The 19995-nt window shown below is 45.2% G+C and overlaps 1 protein-coding gene across 1 annotated transcript in view; it reads right to left on the reverse strand.

Annotated features, from left to right (window-relative positions):
* Window positions 1-6654: 6654 nt before the first annotated feature.
* Znf608 (zinc finger protein 608) overlaps window positions 6655-19995 on the reverse strand; it is a 105706-nt gene continuing 92365 nt past the window's right edge. Inside the window, 8 exon segments of the mRNA XM_052742203.1 lie at window positions 6655-6740; window positions 8631-8784; window positions 11219-11391; window positions 11962-12379; window positions 13941-15410; window positions 15412-16263; window positions 16265-16400; window positions 16868-16955. Coding sequence (XP_052598163.1) covers window positions 6655-6740; window positions 8631-8784; window positions 11219-11391; window positions 11962-12379; window positions 13941-15410; window positions 15412-16263; window positions 16265-16400; window positions 16868-16955 — 3377 coding nt within the window.

A 19995-nucleotide genomic window follows, 5' to 3' on the forward strand; every position in this document is an offset into this window, starting at 1 on the left:
GCCAGTAAGGGATTTATTGTCAAGACACACCACCTCAGTTTGATCCCAGAGACCCATGGTGGAAGAAGAAAAGTGACTCCCAAAAGCTGTCCTCTGACCTCCCTCCACACATGGCACTGTGACATGATTCTGATTCCTTCACTTTTCTGACTGGAAGCTTAATTACTGGGCAGTAGTGGTGGCAGGGTTGGAGGGGGCTGTCCTTGAAAGCTACAGGGTGGTGAGGCCATCTGTTCTTCCAGAGCACAGTCTCCTGCAGAGGCAGCAGGCAGGCTCCAAGTTGCATGTCAAGTTCAGGTGTTCCCAGGGGCTGTCTCCAGGGCTGCACTGAGGGCTCCCTCACCCTTTTGTGAACAGACAATGCTGCCCAGATTGGCCATGTCTGCTGTGAACTCGGGTGACAACTTCCGCACTCCCTTACAACATGCCATCCCGTGTGAAAAGTATTCCCACTTCAGTCCATAGTCAGAGCGGACGCTCCTCCTGGGCCTGGAACCGGAATAGGTATGGGTGGAATCCACGCCTCGTGCTCAGTACCATCTGGAAGACCTCCACTTCTCCCTTTCTCAGTTAGCGTCTAAGCCAGGGGAGCCTCACCAACATGTAGGCTGTGTCTGAAAATCTCTTAAAGCTTGTTTTTGTAGATGAAATGAATGTCTCCATGGGAAGGAAATTCAAGTTCAAATCCAGCAAATCACTTAAGAATTGCTCATTTTCCCCACCTTATCAACCTCCATGCTGGGAGACAATATATTGGAGGGCCAATACAAAATAATATTGCAAATGGATGGGTTGCAAACTGAATTCAGCCTCGGGCGTGTTTTTAAAATTGCGCTGATTTTCATCCTGTAAGAACAGTACTGACAGTTGTGCAGAAGTTTAGACCAGGGTCCTCAGGATGGCTCAGTGAGGAAAGATACTTGCCCCCAAGGCTGACAACCTGAGTTCAATCCCTGGGACCCACATGGTAAAGGAGAAAACCAACTTCCATGCAAGTTGTCCTCTGACCTCCACATGTACTGTGCTGTGTGTGTGTGTGTGTGTGTGTGTGTGTGCGTGTGTGTGCAAAGAATAAATAAAAAATAATCTCCACACATGTACTGTGTGTCTGCACATAATAAACAAATCAATAAAATGTAACGTGCTTTACACAATTCTGAACTGTCCAACTCTCTTAAAAACACAGCCTGTCCCATAACCTTTACGGTCTGGGCTACAGAGTAAACTCTCAAAAGAGCAAAACAAGCCATAGACTTGACCCAACTTTATCCACTAGTGAAATGACAACCTTCTTTGTGTTTCTACAGCATTACCAGGAGTCATATTCTTATTTCTGAGTCCGTGTTCGTTCGTATGTACATGTGTCTGAGTGTGGGTGTGCATGTGCCACAGTTCATGTGAGGAGCCGAGAGAACCTCCTCAGGTATTGGTCCACGCCTTTGACTTGGAGAGGTTTCTTTCTTATTCGAAGCAGCTGGGTCTACGAGGCTAGCTGACCTGTGAGCTTCGGTGGGTTCTCCATTCTTTGCTTCTGACCTTACAGTTAAGATTTCTAGGATTACAAGTCAGTGCCACTGAGTGCTGGGCTTTGTGTGGACGGACTCTGGGGGGTCCTCACAGTTGTGAACCAAACACTTTACTCACTGAGCCACCCCCACCCCCACCCCCCCAGTTTTCTAAAGTAACAAAGGACAAAGAACTTGGGACTCCCCTGTGCAGCTGGGCCGGGGCAGGAATTCGAAATCCCCTGCGCCAGTTAGTGATGATAGCATGTTGGGGAGGTTGTTTCTGCCTCATCCTGGGTGGTGATGAACACCCCAGAGCACCCAGGCCAGTTTCCCAAACCAAGCTCTACCTGATCTGAAATGCCCGCAGCGCTGAGGCTGAGAACCATTCCTGGATTTGCATATGATTTGTTTACAGAACTGAAAGAGGCCCCACGGCGGAGGAGGCCTGGCTAATGGTCAGCTTGCGGGGGCTTCACTTCGTTTTCTCTCCCCCCAAGTTAACTGAAAGAAAAAGCATTTTATGACTCAGAGGGCTGCAGGAAGGAGGAATAGAATGACTGTGGTTAGTGGCACAAACAATCATAAATGGCTCTGCCTGTCCTGACCAGCAATTATCATTAAACGGCTGTTTCATCCTGTCTCAATCAGCTCTATTCATTCAGGTCATTCGGGGAGCCTTTGGGCTGCAACACCGTTAAGTCAGGGTCAGAGCCAGTGTGAATGGAAAAGGCCGGCCTTTTCACTCTGCATGTGTTCATGACCTGGGCTGAACATCAATGGCAACTTTCCATGAAAAAGCCATCTGAGAATCTAACCTCGAAATAAATGGTTCTATATAGAGCCCATTTGCCTTGTTTTTAATATTCAGCATTCAATGGGACCGCAGCTGTAAACAGCTCTTCATTCGCCGGTCTCCCTGAAGTTAATTTGCACTCTGCCAGCACTGCGGGCTTTTTGCATATGTTCAGGACAAGCTGATATGAGCAGGCCTGGAATGAATAATGTTTAGTAAAATCAATAAACCCTATTATTAGTCACTAAGGGGACTGATTTTATGTCTATAAAAGTAAAACAATTAGAAGCGTATTAATGGCAGATTCATCATAGTAATATAATGGAGCCAAGTATGCTTGTCTTTGGGGAATCTTTAATTTACCATTTGGTGCTGAATATAGACTCAGCCAGGGAAATGGCACACACAGTGTCAAGGAGCTCTGGCCTTTGGCAGTTCATGACTTGAGTAAAGACACCAATGGTAACCATAAGGAGGGACAAAAAAAATTTCATTTTGTGGTCACTGTAAACTGGTCATGAATAACATTCCAGTAAAAGCCCAGGGCAGAGGAAGGCTATTCAAATGGCCTTGTGCTTTGGGTCATGTATCTCTCCATATTTATCAGTATTCCCATTCACTGCAAAAGTAGACTTAAGCATGGTCTAATGCACCTATTTGTAATCTATTCAGCCACCTAGATAGGAGTGATCAGAAGCCTGATAAATGTACAGGCAGGATTTTACAACTGAAAGAGAAGGCTGGCTTCATGCATAGCATTTGAAAAATGTAGAGCACTGAACGTTGGAACTCTTCAGGAATACACAGTATCCCCCAGCCCTCAACAGGAATATGCTGCTTTAGCTGGGGAGGATGAAAGGCGAGCTGCGTTTTGTTCTAGCGTTTTGGCAGTTACAAAACTGCCAAAAAGGTTGGTCAGGAACTGGAGTCACAGGAAAGCCACCAACAGACAGACTAGAAAGCAACTGTTTGAACAGAGGAGACATCCGTGCTTTCAACTAAAGAAGCTGGCACCAAGTCTTTAAGGAATAAAAAAGATCTGGGTGGCTTGAAGACTCGACAAAAACCGTGTGAATGAAAGTCCAAAGAAAGATAATCTGAAAATTAAGTGAATGATCTCTTTCTCGACACGGAGTAGACCTGGGAATGATACACCTGGTAGCTTTGCCAAAGCGGTGACAAAAACCTATGTGTGAAAAACGCTTGCTCTGCAGTGACAAAAATCCATTTGTGGAGCAATAGTCAAGCTAAATAAATAGACCCAGACAGGTTCTGTCCATTCAAGCACGTCTGCGTGAACCAGTCGCTAGAACTGTTACTAGTGATTAGAGGAAAGTCATAGAAACTGGGGATGGTAATGAGCCAGGCCGAGCTCAAGGGCTGGGGTCTGTAGCTCAGTGACAGAGTACTCGCCTGGTGTGCATGGTGTCCTGGGTTTGAGCCCCAGCACCAGAAAAACAAACAAACACACACAACCGGTCCAAAGACAAAGGAAATTCCCAATGGCAGACTTCTGAACTGGCTTTTCCATCTCACCCAGTGCCTCTTCCCCGCAAGTTTACGTGAACCGCCTTCTCAATTTCGTGACATCTTCCCAGACTAGAATCAGCCTTACAAACTCCCACACAGACGCAGCACCCTTCACTTTTCGTAGTATTTATCAGACAACCTATTATGAACATATATTTTATTGTATGTTTGCATCATTTGCTAGGAAATGCAAGATCTAGGGGTAGAGGACTTGTCTGTTTTGTTCATTGCAATCTATCCCAGCTTCGGATGGTGTAGGTGACTCAGCAGATGGACAGAAGAGGTGAGGAGGGAAGGTAAAAATTGGATGTGAAATACCTCGTATGTCACTCTAGTGACAACTGGTTGACTTTTTATATATTCTACTGTCCACATGTCACAAGTCTTACATGTTTAGGCTGGACATGGTGGTACAGGACATGCCTTTAATCCCAGTACTCGGGAGGCAGGGGCAGGCAGATGGATCTCTGTAAGTTCAAAGCCAGCCTGGTCTACAGAGCGAGTTTCAGGACAGCCAAGGGTATACAGAGAAACTCTGTCTCAAAAAACAAAAACGAAAACAGAGAAAACAAAAACAAACACAAAAACAAAAAAAGATTTACATGTTTAGCACACTATTCCACCTGTGTCTACCAATTTGGGGTGCTTTTGGGTGCTATGTGTCCATGTCTAGACTAAATGCCCTGCAAGTATGAACATATTCATAGAATTAAACATGGTGTTGGATTGTTATACTTGTGTGTCATGCATGAAGAGTTGGTGTCTGTGTATTGTTGTCTGTGTGTCATGTAAGAGTTGGTGTCTGTTGCCTTACATATTCATAGTATAAAGAGCTTCTTCTCTGAAAGGTAGACTCACTCCCACCAACGAGAAGTAACATCAGACACACAAGAAACCATTATTTAAAAAAAAAACAAAACAAAACCTTTTAATTCTGATTGCCAAATTATTTAAGGCAGGTATAAAAAAGGAAAGCATTCAATATACATTTTACATAAAATAAACTAGATTACAGCATAAAACAAGTAACCAGGCAATGGCGTTAAAGTCCTTCTCTTCTAAAACTGGATAATTGTAAACATTAAAGAAAAGAAAAGAAAAAAAAAAAAGACTGCAGGGCTATTCAAGTAATAGAGCGATCACAGATGTCTCTGGTATGCAGGCTATTGGGTTATCTGCCATTCAAGATTATCAAAAAGTGACACCTCATTATTCACAGATGCTCACTATTTCCCCATCTTAATTTTTACATTATATATACAACACAGTTTTTGTGGTTCTGGCAACCCCATGCCTTCCAAAAGTATTTATTTCCACAATAAACAAGTACAAACAGTGACTACGGGAACATTTTACAGTGATGCGTCTTGAACAGGAGCCACCAATTAGACATCTAAATTGTACCAAGTGTCGTCATCACAGTCGGCCTTTCTGAGGGGCTTTGTGGGAGAGAGATGAAGGAGATGCAAGGTTCAGGCACACTGATACAGAACATTATTTATTTACAATTTAAAAGGAAAAGAATGTAAGCAGCCTGTTGTGGCTAACACTTTCAACATGACAAATACATTTTTGTAGTTCCTTTACTGAGTGGTTTGCAACTTGGCAGCAGACCCTGTGTGTGCGAGCCTGGTTACTGTTACAAAAAAGTAAAGAATATATATATATGTATATATATATATATGTATATATACAGATATGTATACGTATATATATATATAAAACAGAAGTTTAATTACAGCAACATTTGTTACTCTGTGATAAAATCTGTAATTTACAAAATGAAATGACTGGTTTTTGCCTGCCATTAAGGCATTTCAAATTAACACCATGGAACTGATGTCTATATAAAGCGCTTCCCCATGTGATCCAGTCACATGACACCGGACACTTCCGATTCTGTTATTCTCTGCAAAAGAAGAGCACACTTTAGCATCAAGTTCTGTCGACATTTGATAGGAAAACCTAAAGACAGTGAGACTGAAAGGCTTCCTTTAGAGTTAGTTCTATTTCATTTGTGGAACTCCCAGGGAAACGAAGAAACACAAAGTAATGAGCTACATTTTGAGAGAGTGTTCATTTTATATTGATAATCTTCTTTTAAATTTATTTTTCCATCTTAGGAGAGCTTGTAGAGTAACTTAAAACAGGAACAAATGTCACCTTCAGCATTATAATAACTCATTGCTCCATTTGCAACTTTATTTTTAAGTACAATAAAATGAAGGGATTTGTGTCTTGGTATTTTTTTTTTTTTTTTTTTTTTTTTTTTTTTTTTTTTAAGATTTATTTATTTATTATGTATACAGCATGTATGACCGCAGGTCAGAAGAGGGCGCCAGATCTCATTATAGATGGTTGTGAGCCACCATGTGGTTGCTGGGAATTGAACTCAGGACCTCTGGAAGAGCAGTCAGTGCTCTTAACCTCTGAGCCACCTCTCCAGCCCGTGTCTTGGTATTTTATTGTATAATGCTGAGGCTAGAACCTAAGACTTTGGGCATGCTAGTCAAGTACTAACCCACTGAATGACAACACTAGCCCTGTGAATATGTTAACAAAATTGTAGGGATAACCTTTCCTTAAAACCTAAGGATGTCAGTCTCATCTTAAGATTAAAAAAATAATCATAGTAATTTCCTTACTGATGTACATCACATACATAGAATGAGGCTCATGGACTCTAAGTCCCACGTGAAGCATACTGCCATAATATGCTCATTCATTACAATAAAATCAACACAAGGCATCAAGTTTTTCATTTTCAAAGCCTGTCTCCTCTTCCTTGCAAGCATTAGCACTAATTTCAGGTGTTGAGAATATTTACCTTCTCTGTGCAGGAAACATTCCTGATGCAGATGCCTGGGCAGCCACCTGCTGAGAGGCAACAAGGGCGGCAGAGGTCAAGCCTAGTGGGAAGAAAACACAAGGTTTCCATGACTTCGGAAAAGGGCGGTAAAGAGCACAGAACCAGTAGCGGTGATTTGTCCTTTCCTAAACCTTCACGTGACATGCTTCACGTGGCTAGGGCAGACTACAAACCACCCAGGGTAGCCAATATCTGTGCCTTTACTGAATACTTGGTGGTTTTCTTAATAGCTATTCAGAGGATGTAGCCTTCCATCCCACCGGCTCTGCGCGGCGCTAAGTGTTTGCGTGTATTCCTGAGTAGGAAACTCAAGACAAATAACAGGTGGTAACTAACAACAGGAAGCAGAAGCCAGTGAGCTACAGAAGCAACATGCTAGTTTGCTTAGAAAACTTTTACAATGACTGCTGTCACTGTTACATTTTCCCCAGTGACTTAAGCATGATGCATCCCATAAAGTACACGGGACAAATCAAACAAATTCCGAAAGACCTGCACTTTCCTGAGTCGAAAGCAACTTAAGAAAAACTAGTCCTAATCTATATGACAAAGAAAGCAGAGTTCTGAACAGCTGCAAATAAAGAAGCATCTGAATTCCATAGAAAAGGCTCCCCGGGGAAATAGGCATGGTAGCGCATAATGGTAATTCCCAAGGCAAAGTTCAAGGCTAGCCTCAGACCTTCCTGGACTGACGCTAAACAAAAAAAAAAAAAAAAAAAAAACCTGAGGAAAACACAGTAAACAAAGCAAACAGGAAGATTTTTCTCTCCTTCCATGGTTTTTTATTTGGATATGCTTTCTTTTTCCAAGGACAATTTGACACATTACAACAACATACAAAAATGATGAGATACTTATTCTGCTCAATTGTACTGTTCTACATCTGTGTTGTGTTATGGAATTCATTTCCCTTCCGTGTTCTCCTTACACTTGGTGATTTGGGAGATCAATCTATCTGTCTGTCAGTCTGTCAGTCTATCTATCATATCATCCACCTATGCACTTTCTTTTAACCCCAAGTAACAACTGAATAAAGAAGCCCAGTTCCTTTACACTCCCTGCATTCAGAACCGTTTTCCAACATCATCTTGCTAAGTATTTGGCCTTTGCTATCACTGAATTGCCCCCTACCCTGCAAAGATCCCATGTTGAGGCCCAGATTCCCAGTTTGATTGCATTTGGACTCAAGATTTACACGGAAGTAATTAAAATGGGGTCCTAAGGGCCACATACTGATCTGATGGCTTAAATGTTCTTGTAGGAACAGAGTTCAGGAGCCTCGCTTCCCTGCATACCCTGGGCAGAAAGAGTAGGAAGCCCCTCCCCCACACTACTACAAAAGGCCTCACCAGACTCTCCAGCTACAACTTCCAGAACTGCGACAAAATAGAGACAGCTATGACACCTTATGAGGTGACAGAGATAGGACAGGTAAGATGTGATCACCTCACGTATCGTGAATGTGCTCTCTCTCTCATGTTTAGTCCCATCAGTGAAGGGACATGAAGCACCCTTCCATTGGGCAATGGAATGTTAGTCCTGGTCATCCTGGTTGGTTGTATGGAAAAATGGGCAATTTAAAAGAACTGGAGATATCAGAATAAATGATCTCACCTACCATGGCTCTGTTTTCTCTACAATGTCCCTGAAGTAGCTATCTGATTTTCTGATTGTTTTATTTGATGCCCCAGACACTGCCTTGCCACCCTCAGTCGGCGAGATAACATCTCCCAGCGACAATTATTAAGTGGTAGCCACTTCAAGTCTCAATAGACTGCAAACAGCCTGAGGTGTGTCTCTCAGGAATACTAAGAAATAAGTGTCAGGAATCGTCCCCACAGCTAGTGTTCGTCAAAAGTTCAATATTTTCATTTTAAATTCGTGACAGGAAGTCATAGCAACTGTTAGCCAAATGTGATGAGCTGCTGACCTTGGAAAGGGTCATATTGACCAGGGATGAGAGGGTAGCCCATGCCAACATGGGTGTGGTGGTGAGTGTGCAGGTGCCTCTGGCCGAAGGGAGAGTGGCGATCCCGGTCCCGCTCTGCCTCTCGTTCCCGCTCCGTGGAAGCTTTTTCTACAGGCTGAGAAGAGAAACGCCCTCTTTTAATTCCTGCACATAGAGACTTATCAGAAGCACCAAAGCACCTCTCCCCCTACAGCCCCGATACTGCATTCAGGTCATTGAGTAGATACAGACTTAAAACCCTATACCAGTGGAAGACAGCTTCAAAGGATACGCGTTTGTTTTAATGGAACCGAGTTCGCAATAGAGAACCGACCAAAGTAAGCAAAACGGCACCATTGTTTTCTGCAAATATTTCCTAAAAATGATCTCAAGATTCACTTCTCAAAACTGCTCATTAGAATCCACTTGGTGTCTTCCAGGAACAATTTTTATACATAAATTTTTTAAAAGGAGTTGTTAAGACTATTCTTAAAGGTTAAGTTTTCTAATTATATTTTTATTTATATTTTCTGGAGGGGAATTTAGTTGGGCATGGTGGCACACACCTTTGGTTCCACAACTCTGGAGGCAGAGGCAGGTGGGTCTCTGTGAGTTCGAGGCCAGCCTGGTGTACAAAGTGAGATCCAGGACAGCTAGGGCTACACAGAGAAACCCTGTCTCCAAAAAAAAAAAAAAAAAAAAAAGTGTCCATTGTGTTCCTACAAAAATACATACCCAAATTCAAGTTCACACAATAATACACACTACTTGTTCACACAGCACACAAAATTTAATCACTTCATACTTCTCCTTTCTGACTGTATTCATGAGCTCCACTTCTGTGATTTCGCTAGCCTGGATCAAAAATGTAATGAAGGAAATTGGCAAACTAAAAATATTAAGGTTTGTTTAGTCGGCATTATTCCCTAAACAGTGCAGTAAGAACTCTTATGTAGCGCTTTCCTTGTATTAGACACTTGGGAGGGAATCTGGAAATAACTGGAAATACAAGGATGAATGTAGATTTACAGTCAAATACCGTGGTGTTGTTTTAGAAAGGAGAATGGGGTGTCTCCAGATTTGGTTCTTCCCGAGAGGCTCAGGAACCAGTCCCCTGCACATTCTGAGGCAGGCAGACTCAACAGGAAACCACTGTCCTGCCCACATTCCAGAGTCTTCATTTCTGAGACGGCATCAGAAATGTCAGCTCTTCCGCATGAGAGCAGGCGAAGGACTGCGCCTCTGACACATTTCTCCCTTTAGACCCTAGCTCTCCTTTAGATCCTGCTCTCGGCCCTCTCACTGGAACAAAGTCTGTGTAGGCACTGAAAGGAGGGGTTACAGAAAAGGGATCATGCATGGATCACCTTTTTCAGCTTCTGTGTAGTGGCTGTGTTCAAATTGCAAACACTATTTTAACCATTCCACCCCTTGGCTTTCCTAACTAGGATCCATCGCTTTTCTCTGGGCTCTTTATGCACGGTCTTTAGGACCAGCAGTTGTCATTTTGCCGGGAGAGCCTCTCTCACAAAGACAGTTTTTGTATTCCTTCTGTGGAATGACAAGGACAGGAGAATGCACCAAGGCCAACAGGCAGCAGATGCAGCCTCGTTCCCCAGCCAAGTGACTCAGGCTTGCACAAGACTCAAATTAACGTCTGAAGAAAACTAATCGCCACTGTGTGTCACGGACCCTCACCATTACTCCACATGAGCAGAAGTCTAACTCTGAGTACGGACCATGTGAATACCCAGGTCGACAGAAGGATCTGAAAGTTCAGGTCTACTGAGGTTAGGCTAACCCAGGCAGGGAACAGGGGTGACGTCTGTCCGGTCACCTTTATTTATGTACATACTTACACACATGAGGAGCTAGACAGACTGTCTAGATTGGGTTTCTTTTCCCATCAACCACTGTTAAGTAATTGTATGCTACATTTGCTACTGTCTGAACAGGAAGCAAGTCTTTTAAGTTTTACAGGAAAACTTTGATTTTTTGAAAGTGTTTCCGAGGAAAACATTCCTTTGTTTGTTTTTACTTTGTATCTTTGTTGTTGTTTGTTTTCCAGGCTAGGGATGTCACCCAGGCGCATGACAGGTAAGTACTCTACCACTGAGCTGCAACCCCCATCCTTAAGAAAACATTTTGCAAAAGCTCAATTTGTCTAATAGGTCAACAGTTAGTGGCTTCCGAACCACTTGGTTAACAAGGATGGTGTAAAATAGTCCTCTGGTACTTCCTTTCCTAATGTCTTAACAACTAACATTCTACACAAGAAGTTACTATAAATTTAAATGTCCCCCTGGACACCTCCTCCCGGGTAAGCAAAGAACACCATCCTTTCACAACAGAAAGGCTCCCCACTCTCACAAAGGCTTCAATGACATTTTTCCCTCCTGCGTGACCACATCTTATATTTCCACATTCCATTCTTTGTGTATCGGGAATAGAAGAGCATCCTGAAACCCCAGCTGGGTTCCTAAACCATTGCTCTTTCAAGACTGTTCTGTTGCTTGTCCCCCTGTCCCCCCCAAACATGGCCTTTTAACTACCAACAAAAGGAGGCTTACAGCAGGGGACTTGCTGCGGTATTGGTTGGCGTGATGTTGGAGCAGGTCCAGGGCTTTGGCTTCACTGGCTGTTTTTGTGTTGATGCTGGGGCTGGTATTGACTTTCTCTGCCTCTTCTCTCCCAGACATCTTCCCATAAACAGGATAATGAAATCCTGGAGAGAGATAGGCCCCTGCAGATAAACAAGAAATGTCACATCGTGTTACAGGCTACATCTTAAAAACAAAAATCAGCTGGATTACGTGAGTTTTGGGTACGAGTCAGACATCTTAAAATAAGGGGTTACATTAAGAACGGGCTACATCATTGTTTATCTGTGTCTAGGTGCCCTGATCTTCTTCTCTGGTTAATTCATCCTGATGAACGGAGGATATAAACAGAATTGAGCTTACAGCTACTTCATCCATTTATGTGTCCGCTTAAGTGAAAGAAACAGTAACTATAATGATTATGACAGTAAGTGCTTAGAATATTTCCACAGGCAATAAAGTATCTGTCAGTCTAACCGTCTACAGTAAGCCATCAGGAACTATGGAAGCTAGAGCCTGAGGACTCTTGACATTTCATTACAAAATATAAAAATCTCACATTAAATCAGTTTCATCTTTGGGACTTTAAGTAGCATTAAAAACAAGCAAAACAAATGTCATTCCCGAAGCTTCTAATTTATCTTCAGTTGTTAATAGCTATCATTTGCACACAGCCTCTTCCCTCCAATGTAGTTAGAACCCACGACACGTACCAGGGTAACTGTGCATTAAGACAGGAGAGACAGCCCGGTATGCAGGGTGGCTGGGGTCATACATCTGTGGGTAAGAATAAGCATGCAAGTACTGTATGTACGATTGATGCTGACTCATGGGTGAGGACACAGCCACTCTTGTCCCCCGAGAGTCCTTCCAATTCACCGGAGTCTTTCGATCATCATTCTTCAGCTTGCTCTCCTCCACTGACTGAGAATCAGGGCGCTTGGCCTCTTTGGGCTCCTCTTTGATGTTTGTTAAGGACACAGGAAGGCTGGCCACACCACTCTCTTTGTTAGGCGTCTTTCTTGGACTGTCCTCTTTTAATTTCTTTTCTCTGTCAAGTTCTTCTGGCTTTTGTTGATCTAGATACTTGGGCTGGTATACATAATGATGCCATGTCCTTGAATCTGGATCCTGGTTTTAAAATAAAGATCGGTCTTAAAATTGCGTTGCTTACAAAGCAAACCCGTTCATTTACACGACAGCACTACTGACTATGATTTCATACTGGGTTAACACATGCTGCTCCTCCTACTCTGATAAAGTGATAATGCCTGATGCTTTATCATCAGTGATGAGGCTTCATCATCAATCCTGGTACCACAGGCTAAACCAAATGCTTTTAAAGTTCAGCCAACATCAAGGTCACTTGGCAACTGGGTTAAAGAGCTGGGACCTTAAATAGTATCAGACCTTAAATACCAGACATATTTAATTCAATCTTCACTTTCCTTTTATTATCTCACACAGCTAAAGGGGATTACAAAAACTCTATCTCAAGTTAATAATAGAAAATTTAAGAAATTACTACAGTTATTAATATCAGTTAGAAGGAAAAACAAAAACGTGTGGTATCCTAACACATTTTCTTCATTGACTACAGCTGAAGCTTGCTATGCTGGCTGGCTTCTCATTAATATGCTAACATCTTAAAGCCAAAAATACCAAATTAATGGCACGTATTATGATTTATTTATTAGAAGACAAACCCAATGATAAGCCCTCCAAAATTGTCTTGTTCTACTGCAACCCTGGGAAACAAGAGCCTGATTTAGAGCTAGGGAGGGCACAGAACTGAAGATCCAAAGGGCCTTGATGACTCTGCACACTCATGGTGTAAACCCCCTCGGGGTTCAAGTCTTGAATGAGAATTTGAAATTGGTCCTCAGTCCCAACTTTGGCTGGAAACGTACATAGCAGTAAGAGCTCTTGTTCTGACTCACTAGGGGGCAAGCACAGGGAGTTAAGTTGGGGTGCTGGTGCTGGGGAATACCAGAATTAATGCTCACAGGGCAGCAGTGAGTCACGGGGACAGCACTGCACATATATGGTTTCATGGTGACCGCACTTCACGTGTTCTTAGGCTGGCTGGAGGAACTGCTGAGACCTATCACCTGCAGCCCCAGACCCCTTGAAAACCCACAGCCCAAGAGTTCTACTTTGGGTTCTAAACAGAACAGAAAACAGAAATCTTGGCATCTGAGACCCTTTGCGAGAGATACCTGCTGCACAAACTTCGTTCAATGATGAATGGGAAGTGGGAACTCAGGGACCCTGGTTTAAAAATCTTAGAGAACGCTGACAGAAATGTGGTATATAAAAAGAATGAATGCTTTACAGGAAGGATATGAAACCTCAGAGTTCCAGAGATTTCAGAGGCCCTTTAGTGAAATACCTTCACCTTGAGCTCATGAAGAAATCAAGAATCCTCATCGGAGTTACCGACTTAGGAAACCCACGCAGGGCACATGCCCAGAGTTCCTTCACGCACTAAGACAGGTAAACAGTGGGGAATGGACATTTTAGAGTTGTGCAGGAAACTCCCAGGGATCTTTGAGGATAATTTTCAAGAGCAGAGGAAAAGCCCGTGATGATGGTTTCCTCCCAATGTAAGATGTCTAGCAAGATCAAGCCCAAGACATGTGCACAGCTCAGACTGCTCCCTGGCTGGTGGGGCCACACTCCACAATCTTACTTGTTTAAATCTCGAGGTTGGGTCTACACCTGTCTGCTTCATAGAGTCCATGACAGACTTCATTTCTACAGCCTCCTTAATAAGCTGGTGGTTTTCCATCTGCTTAGCTTTGAAGCTGTCGGCCTGAAGCTGCTGCTGGTGACTGGAGAGAAGCTGTGATTTACCTGTCTCCTCAGGTTTATTAGGCACTGATGGCCCTAGTTTAGAATGGTTTTTGTTAGGCTCCGGAGTAGAGGGAGCTTTTGAGATTGTGGCCGATGGCATGTTTTTCTGTTTAGGGTCTTCCTTGCCCAGTTCTTTCAAGGGGAGTTCAGCCTTTCTCTCACAGTCCCCTCTCCCACTCTGGGCCATTTTCTGCTCGGCCAGTCTCTGGTCCTCATAGTACTTCTCATACTGCTGTCTGTAGGCAGGGCTGGTGGCCATCAGCGATTTCTGGTCCATATAGAGCCCGTAGGCATACTGGCCATAATAAAGTGACTGAGCCAGGGCGGGGTGTCTCTGTGTGATGACAGACTGGTGTTGAGGTTGCAGGGATGGAGAGTTGTGGTCCACTTTCTTAGAATCTAACTGCTCGGCCTTGTCTTTCTTCTCTGCATCTTCCTCCGACTCCTTCTTGATCTTCATGCCCTGCGAGCTCCCGCCATTCCCAGCCACGGGGGCACCAACGGGTCCAGGGTGCATGTAACCTGGGGAATAGTAAGGCTCGTAGCCATGGTAATAGGGAGAATGGGACTCTTTCAGCTGAGATGATTGTGCTGAAGTTGAAGAATGCCCTTTCACGACACCGTCTTTATTAGAAACGATATCTGATGGGGAACTGGCCTTTGACCTCATGCCCTCTGACCTGCTGTCAGAACCACCGTCATCGGCAGCATCCGATATGTCCGAGTAGGCCGGGCTGCTGGTCTTGGCTGCTGAACTCTCAGCCCCGTTCTGCGTCAACACATGCAGGGGGACCATGGGTGCCTGCCCGTTCACCAGGGTGCTGCATTCCATCCGTGAGGCACTCCCGATGGAGGGGCTGGGAGCATTGTCCGTGAACGTGTAAACCTTATCGGCCTCGGCTTTGATACTGGCCATGCGGCTCTCCTGAGACTCTGACAATCCGTTCGCCAGCCCTTCACTCTTACTGAGATGGTCCTTTAAAAAATGCCCAGACAAATCCTTGCCGGCCACCTTGGGGTCCTCCAGCTTCCCCAGTTTAGCATCCATTTTGGGACCTCCAGCCTCTTTCCCATCTTTGTCTTTTAGCTTCCGCTTCTCCTTTTTCTTTTTGTCCTTGAGTGACACCAGAGCGGGGTTCACGGTGATGGGCTCCCCCATAATTGTGGGCTTTGGTTGAATAGGTTTCAATGGAGGGCTCTTTGGTGTAGCCTGGACCACAGTGGTCGTGAGGGAGGGCAGTCCAGGGATGGTCCCCGTGGTGGTGGATGTGAAGGCTGCCGTCGGGATGGCAATCAGTTGCGGGGGGCGTCGGGGCTGGGGCAGGGGCGATGGGCCGGGCACTTTTCAGTTTAGAGAGGTTCTTGTCCATTTTGCAATTGTTTGCCTTTTTGCCCTTTTCTTTATCCCCCAAACCTTTTTTGTCAATCAGTCCTTCGGCTTCCAGTTTGGGCATCTCGGCGGCTAAACTGCCGTCCGCGGCGGCCGAACAACTGTCCAAGGTGGCTGTCATGTTGGAGATGACCGGCAGGTTGTTCAGTTCATTGTGAAGGCCCTTCTTTTTGCCAGCGTTCTTGCCCGTTTTCGAACCTATCATAGAACCGGGGCCATTGCTCATGAGCTCTCTCTTGCCCTTGGGTGTTCCAGGGGGGTTCCCAGCCCCAGGGGATGCGGGCGCCTTCACCTGGTCATATGCTGACACGCCTGGGCCTGGCTCACCGCATTCGAGGGCCACGTTACTCAAGGCTTCCTCGCAGTCCGAGATCTTGTCCTCGCTGTCGGGCTCGAACTCCAGCTTGTTTTCTGGGTCTAAGTGCGCATGTGCCTGGTGGTACCTCAGGCCGTTTATGTGCTTGTACTTTTTGTTGCAGTTTGGGTGGGGGCAATCGATTAACACCGGAGAGGAGCAGCCTTGGTCCAAAAAGGTAGTCTCTGGTTTCCCTTGAGGGGTGGTAGGGGTGCTTCTGGAATTGGTGCGGACCCGTTTCCCGGGTTTACTGTCCTCAGAGCTGGAGTTCAGATCCAGCTCCATCGGGGGCTTGTTCTTTCTTTTGTTGGTAGCGCAAGGGCTGGCTTTGACGTCTTCTGCAGCACAGTTTGGGGGTGTCCTTCGTCCACTGGCGTTGAGGCTGCCGCGCCTCCCTTTCCCATTGGCCCCCCCCTCTGTTCTTGCTCTGCAGCCCTCTGGACTCTGTGAAGCTGACCTCGGAGCCGGGGGCGGCGGCGGCAGACCTGGCTCTCTTCCCTCTGCCCCGGCCCCCTCGCATCTCCAGGTCACTCGTTGGGGATTCACAAAACCTAGGGAAGCAAGCAATGGGTGTCACAATTGAGCATCTCCAAAGGAGTCAGGGGAGATCCCGGGGACCCCAGGTAGCACAGAGCAGCCGCCACCTTGGCAGCCTGAGGGCGGGGTGCAGCCAAGGGCAGGACATTCTATTTTTTTGCACTGGTACATCGGCTGGAGACCAGGCTACCGAATGGATAATATTCGCCCACGGAGAATCAAAGAGCGGGCTTTCAATCAGTTCAAATTCCCATTTGGAAAAAGAGAAGAAGAAAACAAAGGAGAGACGAGAGGGAGGGAGAGGACCAGAGCTCAGATAGGAAAGAAAGCCGGCTTCTGCACGGCACTGGCTCATTTCTCCTTTGCCTGGTTTTAATTACAGGAAGAGTTTTCTATATTCTTCATTTCTTCCTATAGTTTCTTTGCAGACACGGGAAGCGGGGGAGAGAGGAAGGAGCTTTGACAAAGAAGAGGCACCCACCTAGGAGGGGCCCAGTCGTGCTTCGTGCAGTCTAGTAGGGTCCCCACATACGTTTTGTTCCTCCACGTGACATTGACCACTAGGACACCTGTAGGGGAGAGGGGTGGGGTTACAGGGGAGCACATTTAACACCTATTACTTTATTTCCACTTCATTTATTGTTATTATTTTTACCAGCAAAGTTCTATTCTCACATGGCTTTCAAAAGCTGTGGTTTGCATCCTTCCCCTTTCTGGTTTCGGTGACCTCAAGTTAAAACCCACAGGAAATTGTGTGTGTGTGTGTGTGTGTGTGTGTGTGTGTGTGTGTGTGTGTGTGTTCGCACGCATGCGCACGTTCACAAATGTGGTGCAAAAGGGTGAGAGTGTGTGAGGGTGTGATCAAGATATTGCTGACAGAAGGAAGTGGTTTTTGCCATGTCCTGCTGTAAAACAGTAACATTCACCTCTTAATTTTTCTATTATTACACATAATTGCTTTCGTTTGGCAGGCTGCCAACGTAAACCAAGCCCGAGTTACCAGTGCTTAAGCCAGAGGATGACTGAAAGGAATCTGGTTTCCAATTCAACACTATAAAACAATGGTAACTTTTTTTTTTTTATTAAGAAAAGAAAAAAATCATTTGCAGATATGTAAAAATAGGCAGGCACGGCGGAAAAGGCCGGGCCTTGGGGGTAGCTGTGATTTCTTCTTATTGACCCTCCCCATGCTAACTGTGTGAGACGGCAATCAGCCTCAGAAAGGGCTCTGTTTCACTGCTCTGTCTTGTCTCCGAGGCTCTTAAAATAGCCCTCTTAAGAAAATAAGTGTGCACAACACATTTGCTCTTGGGGTTATCGTCAGTCAACTTTGGTAAGCATTTGCTACAGAGGATTAGAAGAGAACACTCAAAACCAACACACGTGTTTCCGCCCAACCTTCCTGCTTTTCCTATGCCGCCGCCGCCGCCGCCCTGCAGACACTTTAACTCAGCACTGCGTCTGTGAATTACTAAACTTAAGTGTGCTTAGTATGCCAAATATCACTGAGGAACAACATGCAACACCCTGCTTGTTTCTCTGGAGGACAAGTGCCACTTTAAAAAAAAATCACATCCTTAAAGCATATGGTAAAGAAGCTGGACTCTGGGACATACACAAGAGTAAGGTAAATAAATGAAACATTTAAGTGAGCCTTTGCTCCTTTAAGTGCCTACCCTTCCGCCCCCAGAGACCATTCCTCCATGTCTTTGCTGGCTGACTCGCTCACTTACACTAGCGACCATCTTGAGAAGCTCACAAAGCAAGAAGACTCTTTTTTTCCTAGGGAGCCCTTCAACAGCGGGTAAAATATCTGAACCGCTGGGACTGAAGTACTGGGGAAAGGAGGTTTTTCCTCTCAAAAGTCTCAAAAGGAGATTTTTGAAATTGTTTCCCATATGGTCGGGGGCTGCTAGTAGTTACGGGGCAGCTGAATTTACTCACTATAAATTCCGCCTCCTATTGTAGCAGTAGTCTAGCTGAGGGGAAGAAAAGCTAAAAGGAACTGCAAGCATTGCCTAAAATCATGCTTGATTCCTTTGACTCCCCACCCCCTGCTCCCCCCTCGGGGGGGGAGGGTAGTTTTTAACCATTGAGTATGAAAAAAATCCCATTGTGATGAGAATCAATAGTAATTAGGCATTCGGTCAAAAATTGCACAAGACAGAACAATCGGAAAGGCTTCTTTATGAGCACATCCCTTCAGGAAAGAGGGGTGGGGCGTGGAGGAGAGGGGCAAACGGAGCTGGCTTTCTCATCATCTGCTCTCTGGGGCACCGTGTGTGGTGTCAGAGACCTCTGCAGCTGCTTAAAATTCTTTAGCATGTCAGCTATATTTACAGTGCGGGAATGTATCTGTATTGCCAGAAGGTTACTGCATTTTAGCTTCAGAGGCAATAGGCTGAAATCACTGCGTTCCAGAGTCCCTGATGTAGCACAAATGTATAATTAAAATTGCTTGAAAGGAAACATGAAAGAAAACAACAAACCCTCCATTCTTGCAGTAATAAAATTAAAAACAGGAAAAGTCTGCACAGACACTTAACATTTGTCTGCAGTGAAAGGCTTTTGTTACTGCTTCTCCCCTAAGGGTTTCGCGTTTCCAGCAAACGCGGGCCGCCGATTGGCCAGGGCCTGCGGCGAACGCTCGCGTCTGATTGGCTGGCCCGATGCAGCTGGCCAGAGCGCAGGATGACAAAGCAAGGAGAAAGGGCGGCCAGGAGGAAGGATGCTCCCTGCCGCGGGAGACCTGAAGCATCGCCAGAGCCCCCACCAAGGCTCTGGAAATTGGAAGCAACCCCCCAAGCCCCATGATACCCACCACAGGGCTGCACACAGCCAACAGGCCAGCCCTCACAGTACCCTCACTGCCAAACTACGGCCTCAAGCCTGGCCAGGGTAACTGGGCCAAAAAGCAGGAAGGGACTCAACACAAGCCATCAATTAGTGGTTATCTTGGGCCACAGGTTGAAACGGTCACAAAGACAGAACTGCAGTTGCAACTTCCACACGGGGGGGGAAAAAAAAAAAAAAAAAAAAAAAACAGTTCACATCTGCTACTGCTTAGAAGCTGCGTACGCCACGTTGTTGTCTGTACCGGAAGGAGTAAAATTCTGGAAAGAAAAGCTCGCTTTCAACTTAAGGGAACCTAAATAAGTCACCCTAATTTTTCTAAAAGCACTCTGCATTTAAAATGCTCAAAACAAATGCTCCACTCCCAGGGAGGCTGTTTTTGGAGTTTTTTTTTTTTTTAATTCATTTTTTTTTTTTTAACCAGTCTCCTCAAGCAGTGCTAATTAGATTCCTGGGCCTGTGGTGGTCTATCTTGTGCAAGCCTCTTCCGAGGGCCACAGTAGTTACATCTGCTTGAAATGCACAGTGAATACAGACACTCAGCTGAGGCTCTGCATTGGAGGAGAGGTTAAGGCATCTTCCTCCACGAACTGCACCATGTTTAGAAAACATGCTGTTGTGAAGGGTCAAGTAGGAGGTTTAGCTCCGAAGCGTAGAAATTTCAGGGAGTGGTGGCACAGGCCTTTATTTCCAGCAGAGGCAGGTGAATCTCTGTGAGCCGGAGGCCAGCCTGGTCTACATAGCTAAAGGTTATAC

This window comes from Peromyscus californicus, unplaced genomic scaffold, assembly GCF_007827085.1.
Source record: "Peromyscus californicus insignis strain IS unplaced genomic scaffold, ASM782708v3 Scaffold_17__1_contigs__length_78620276, whole genome shotgun sequence".
NCBI classification, from domain to species: domain Eukaryota; kingdom Metazoa; phylum Chordata; class Mammalia; order Rodentia; family Cricetidae; genus Peromyscus; species Peromyscus californicus.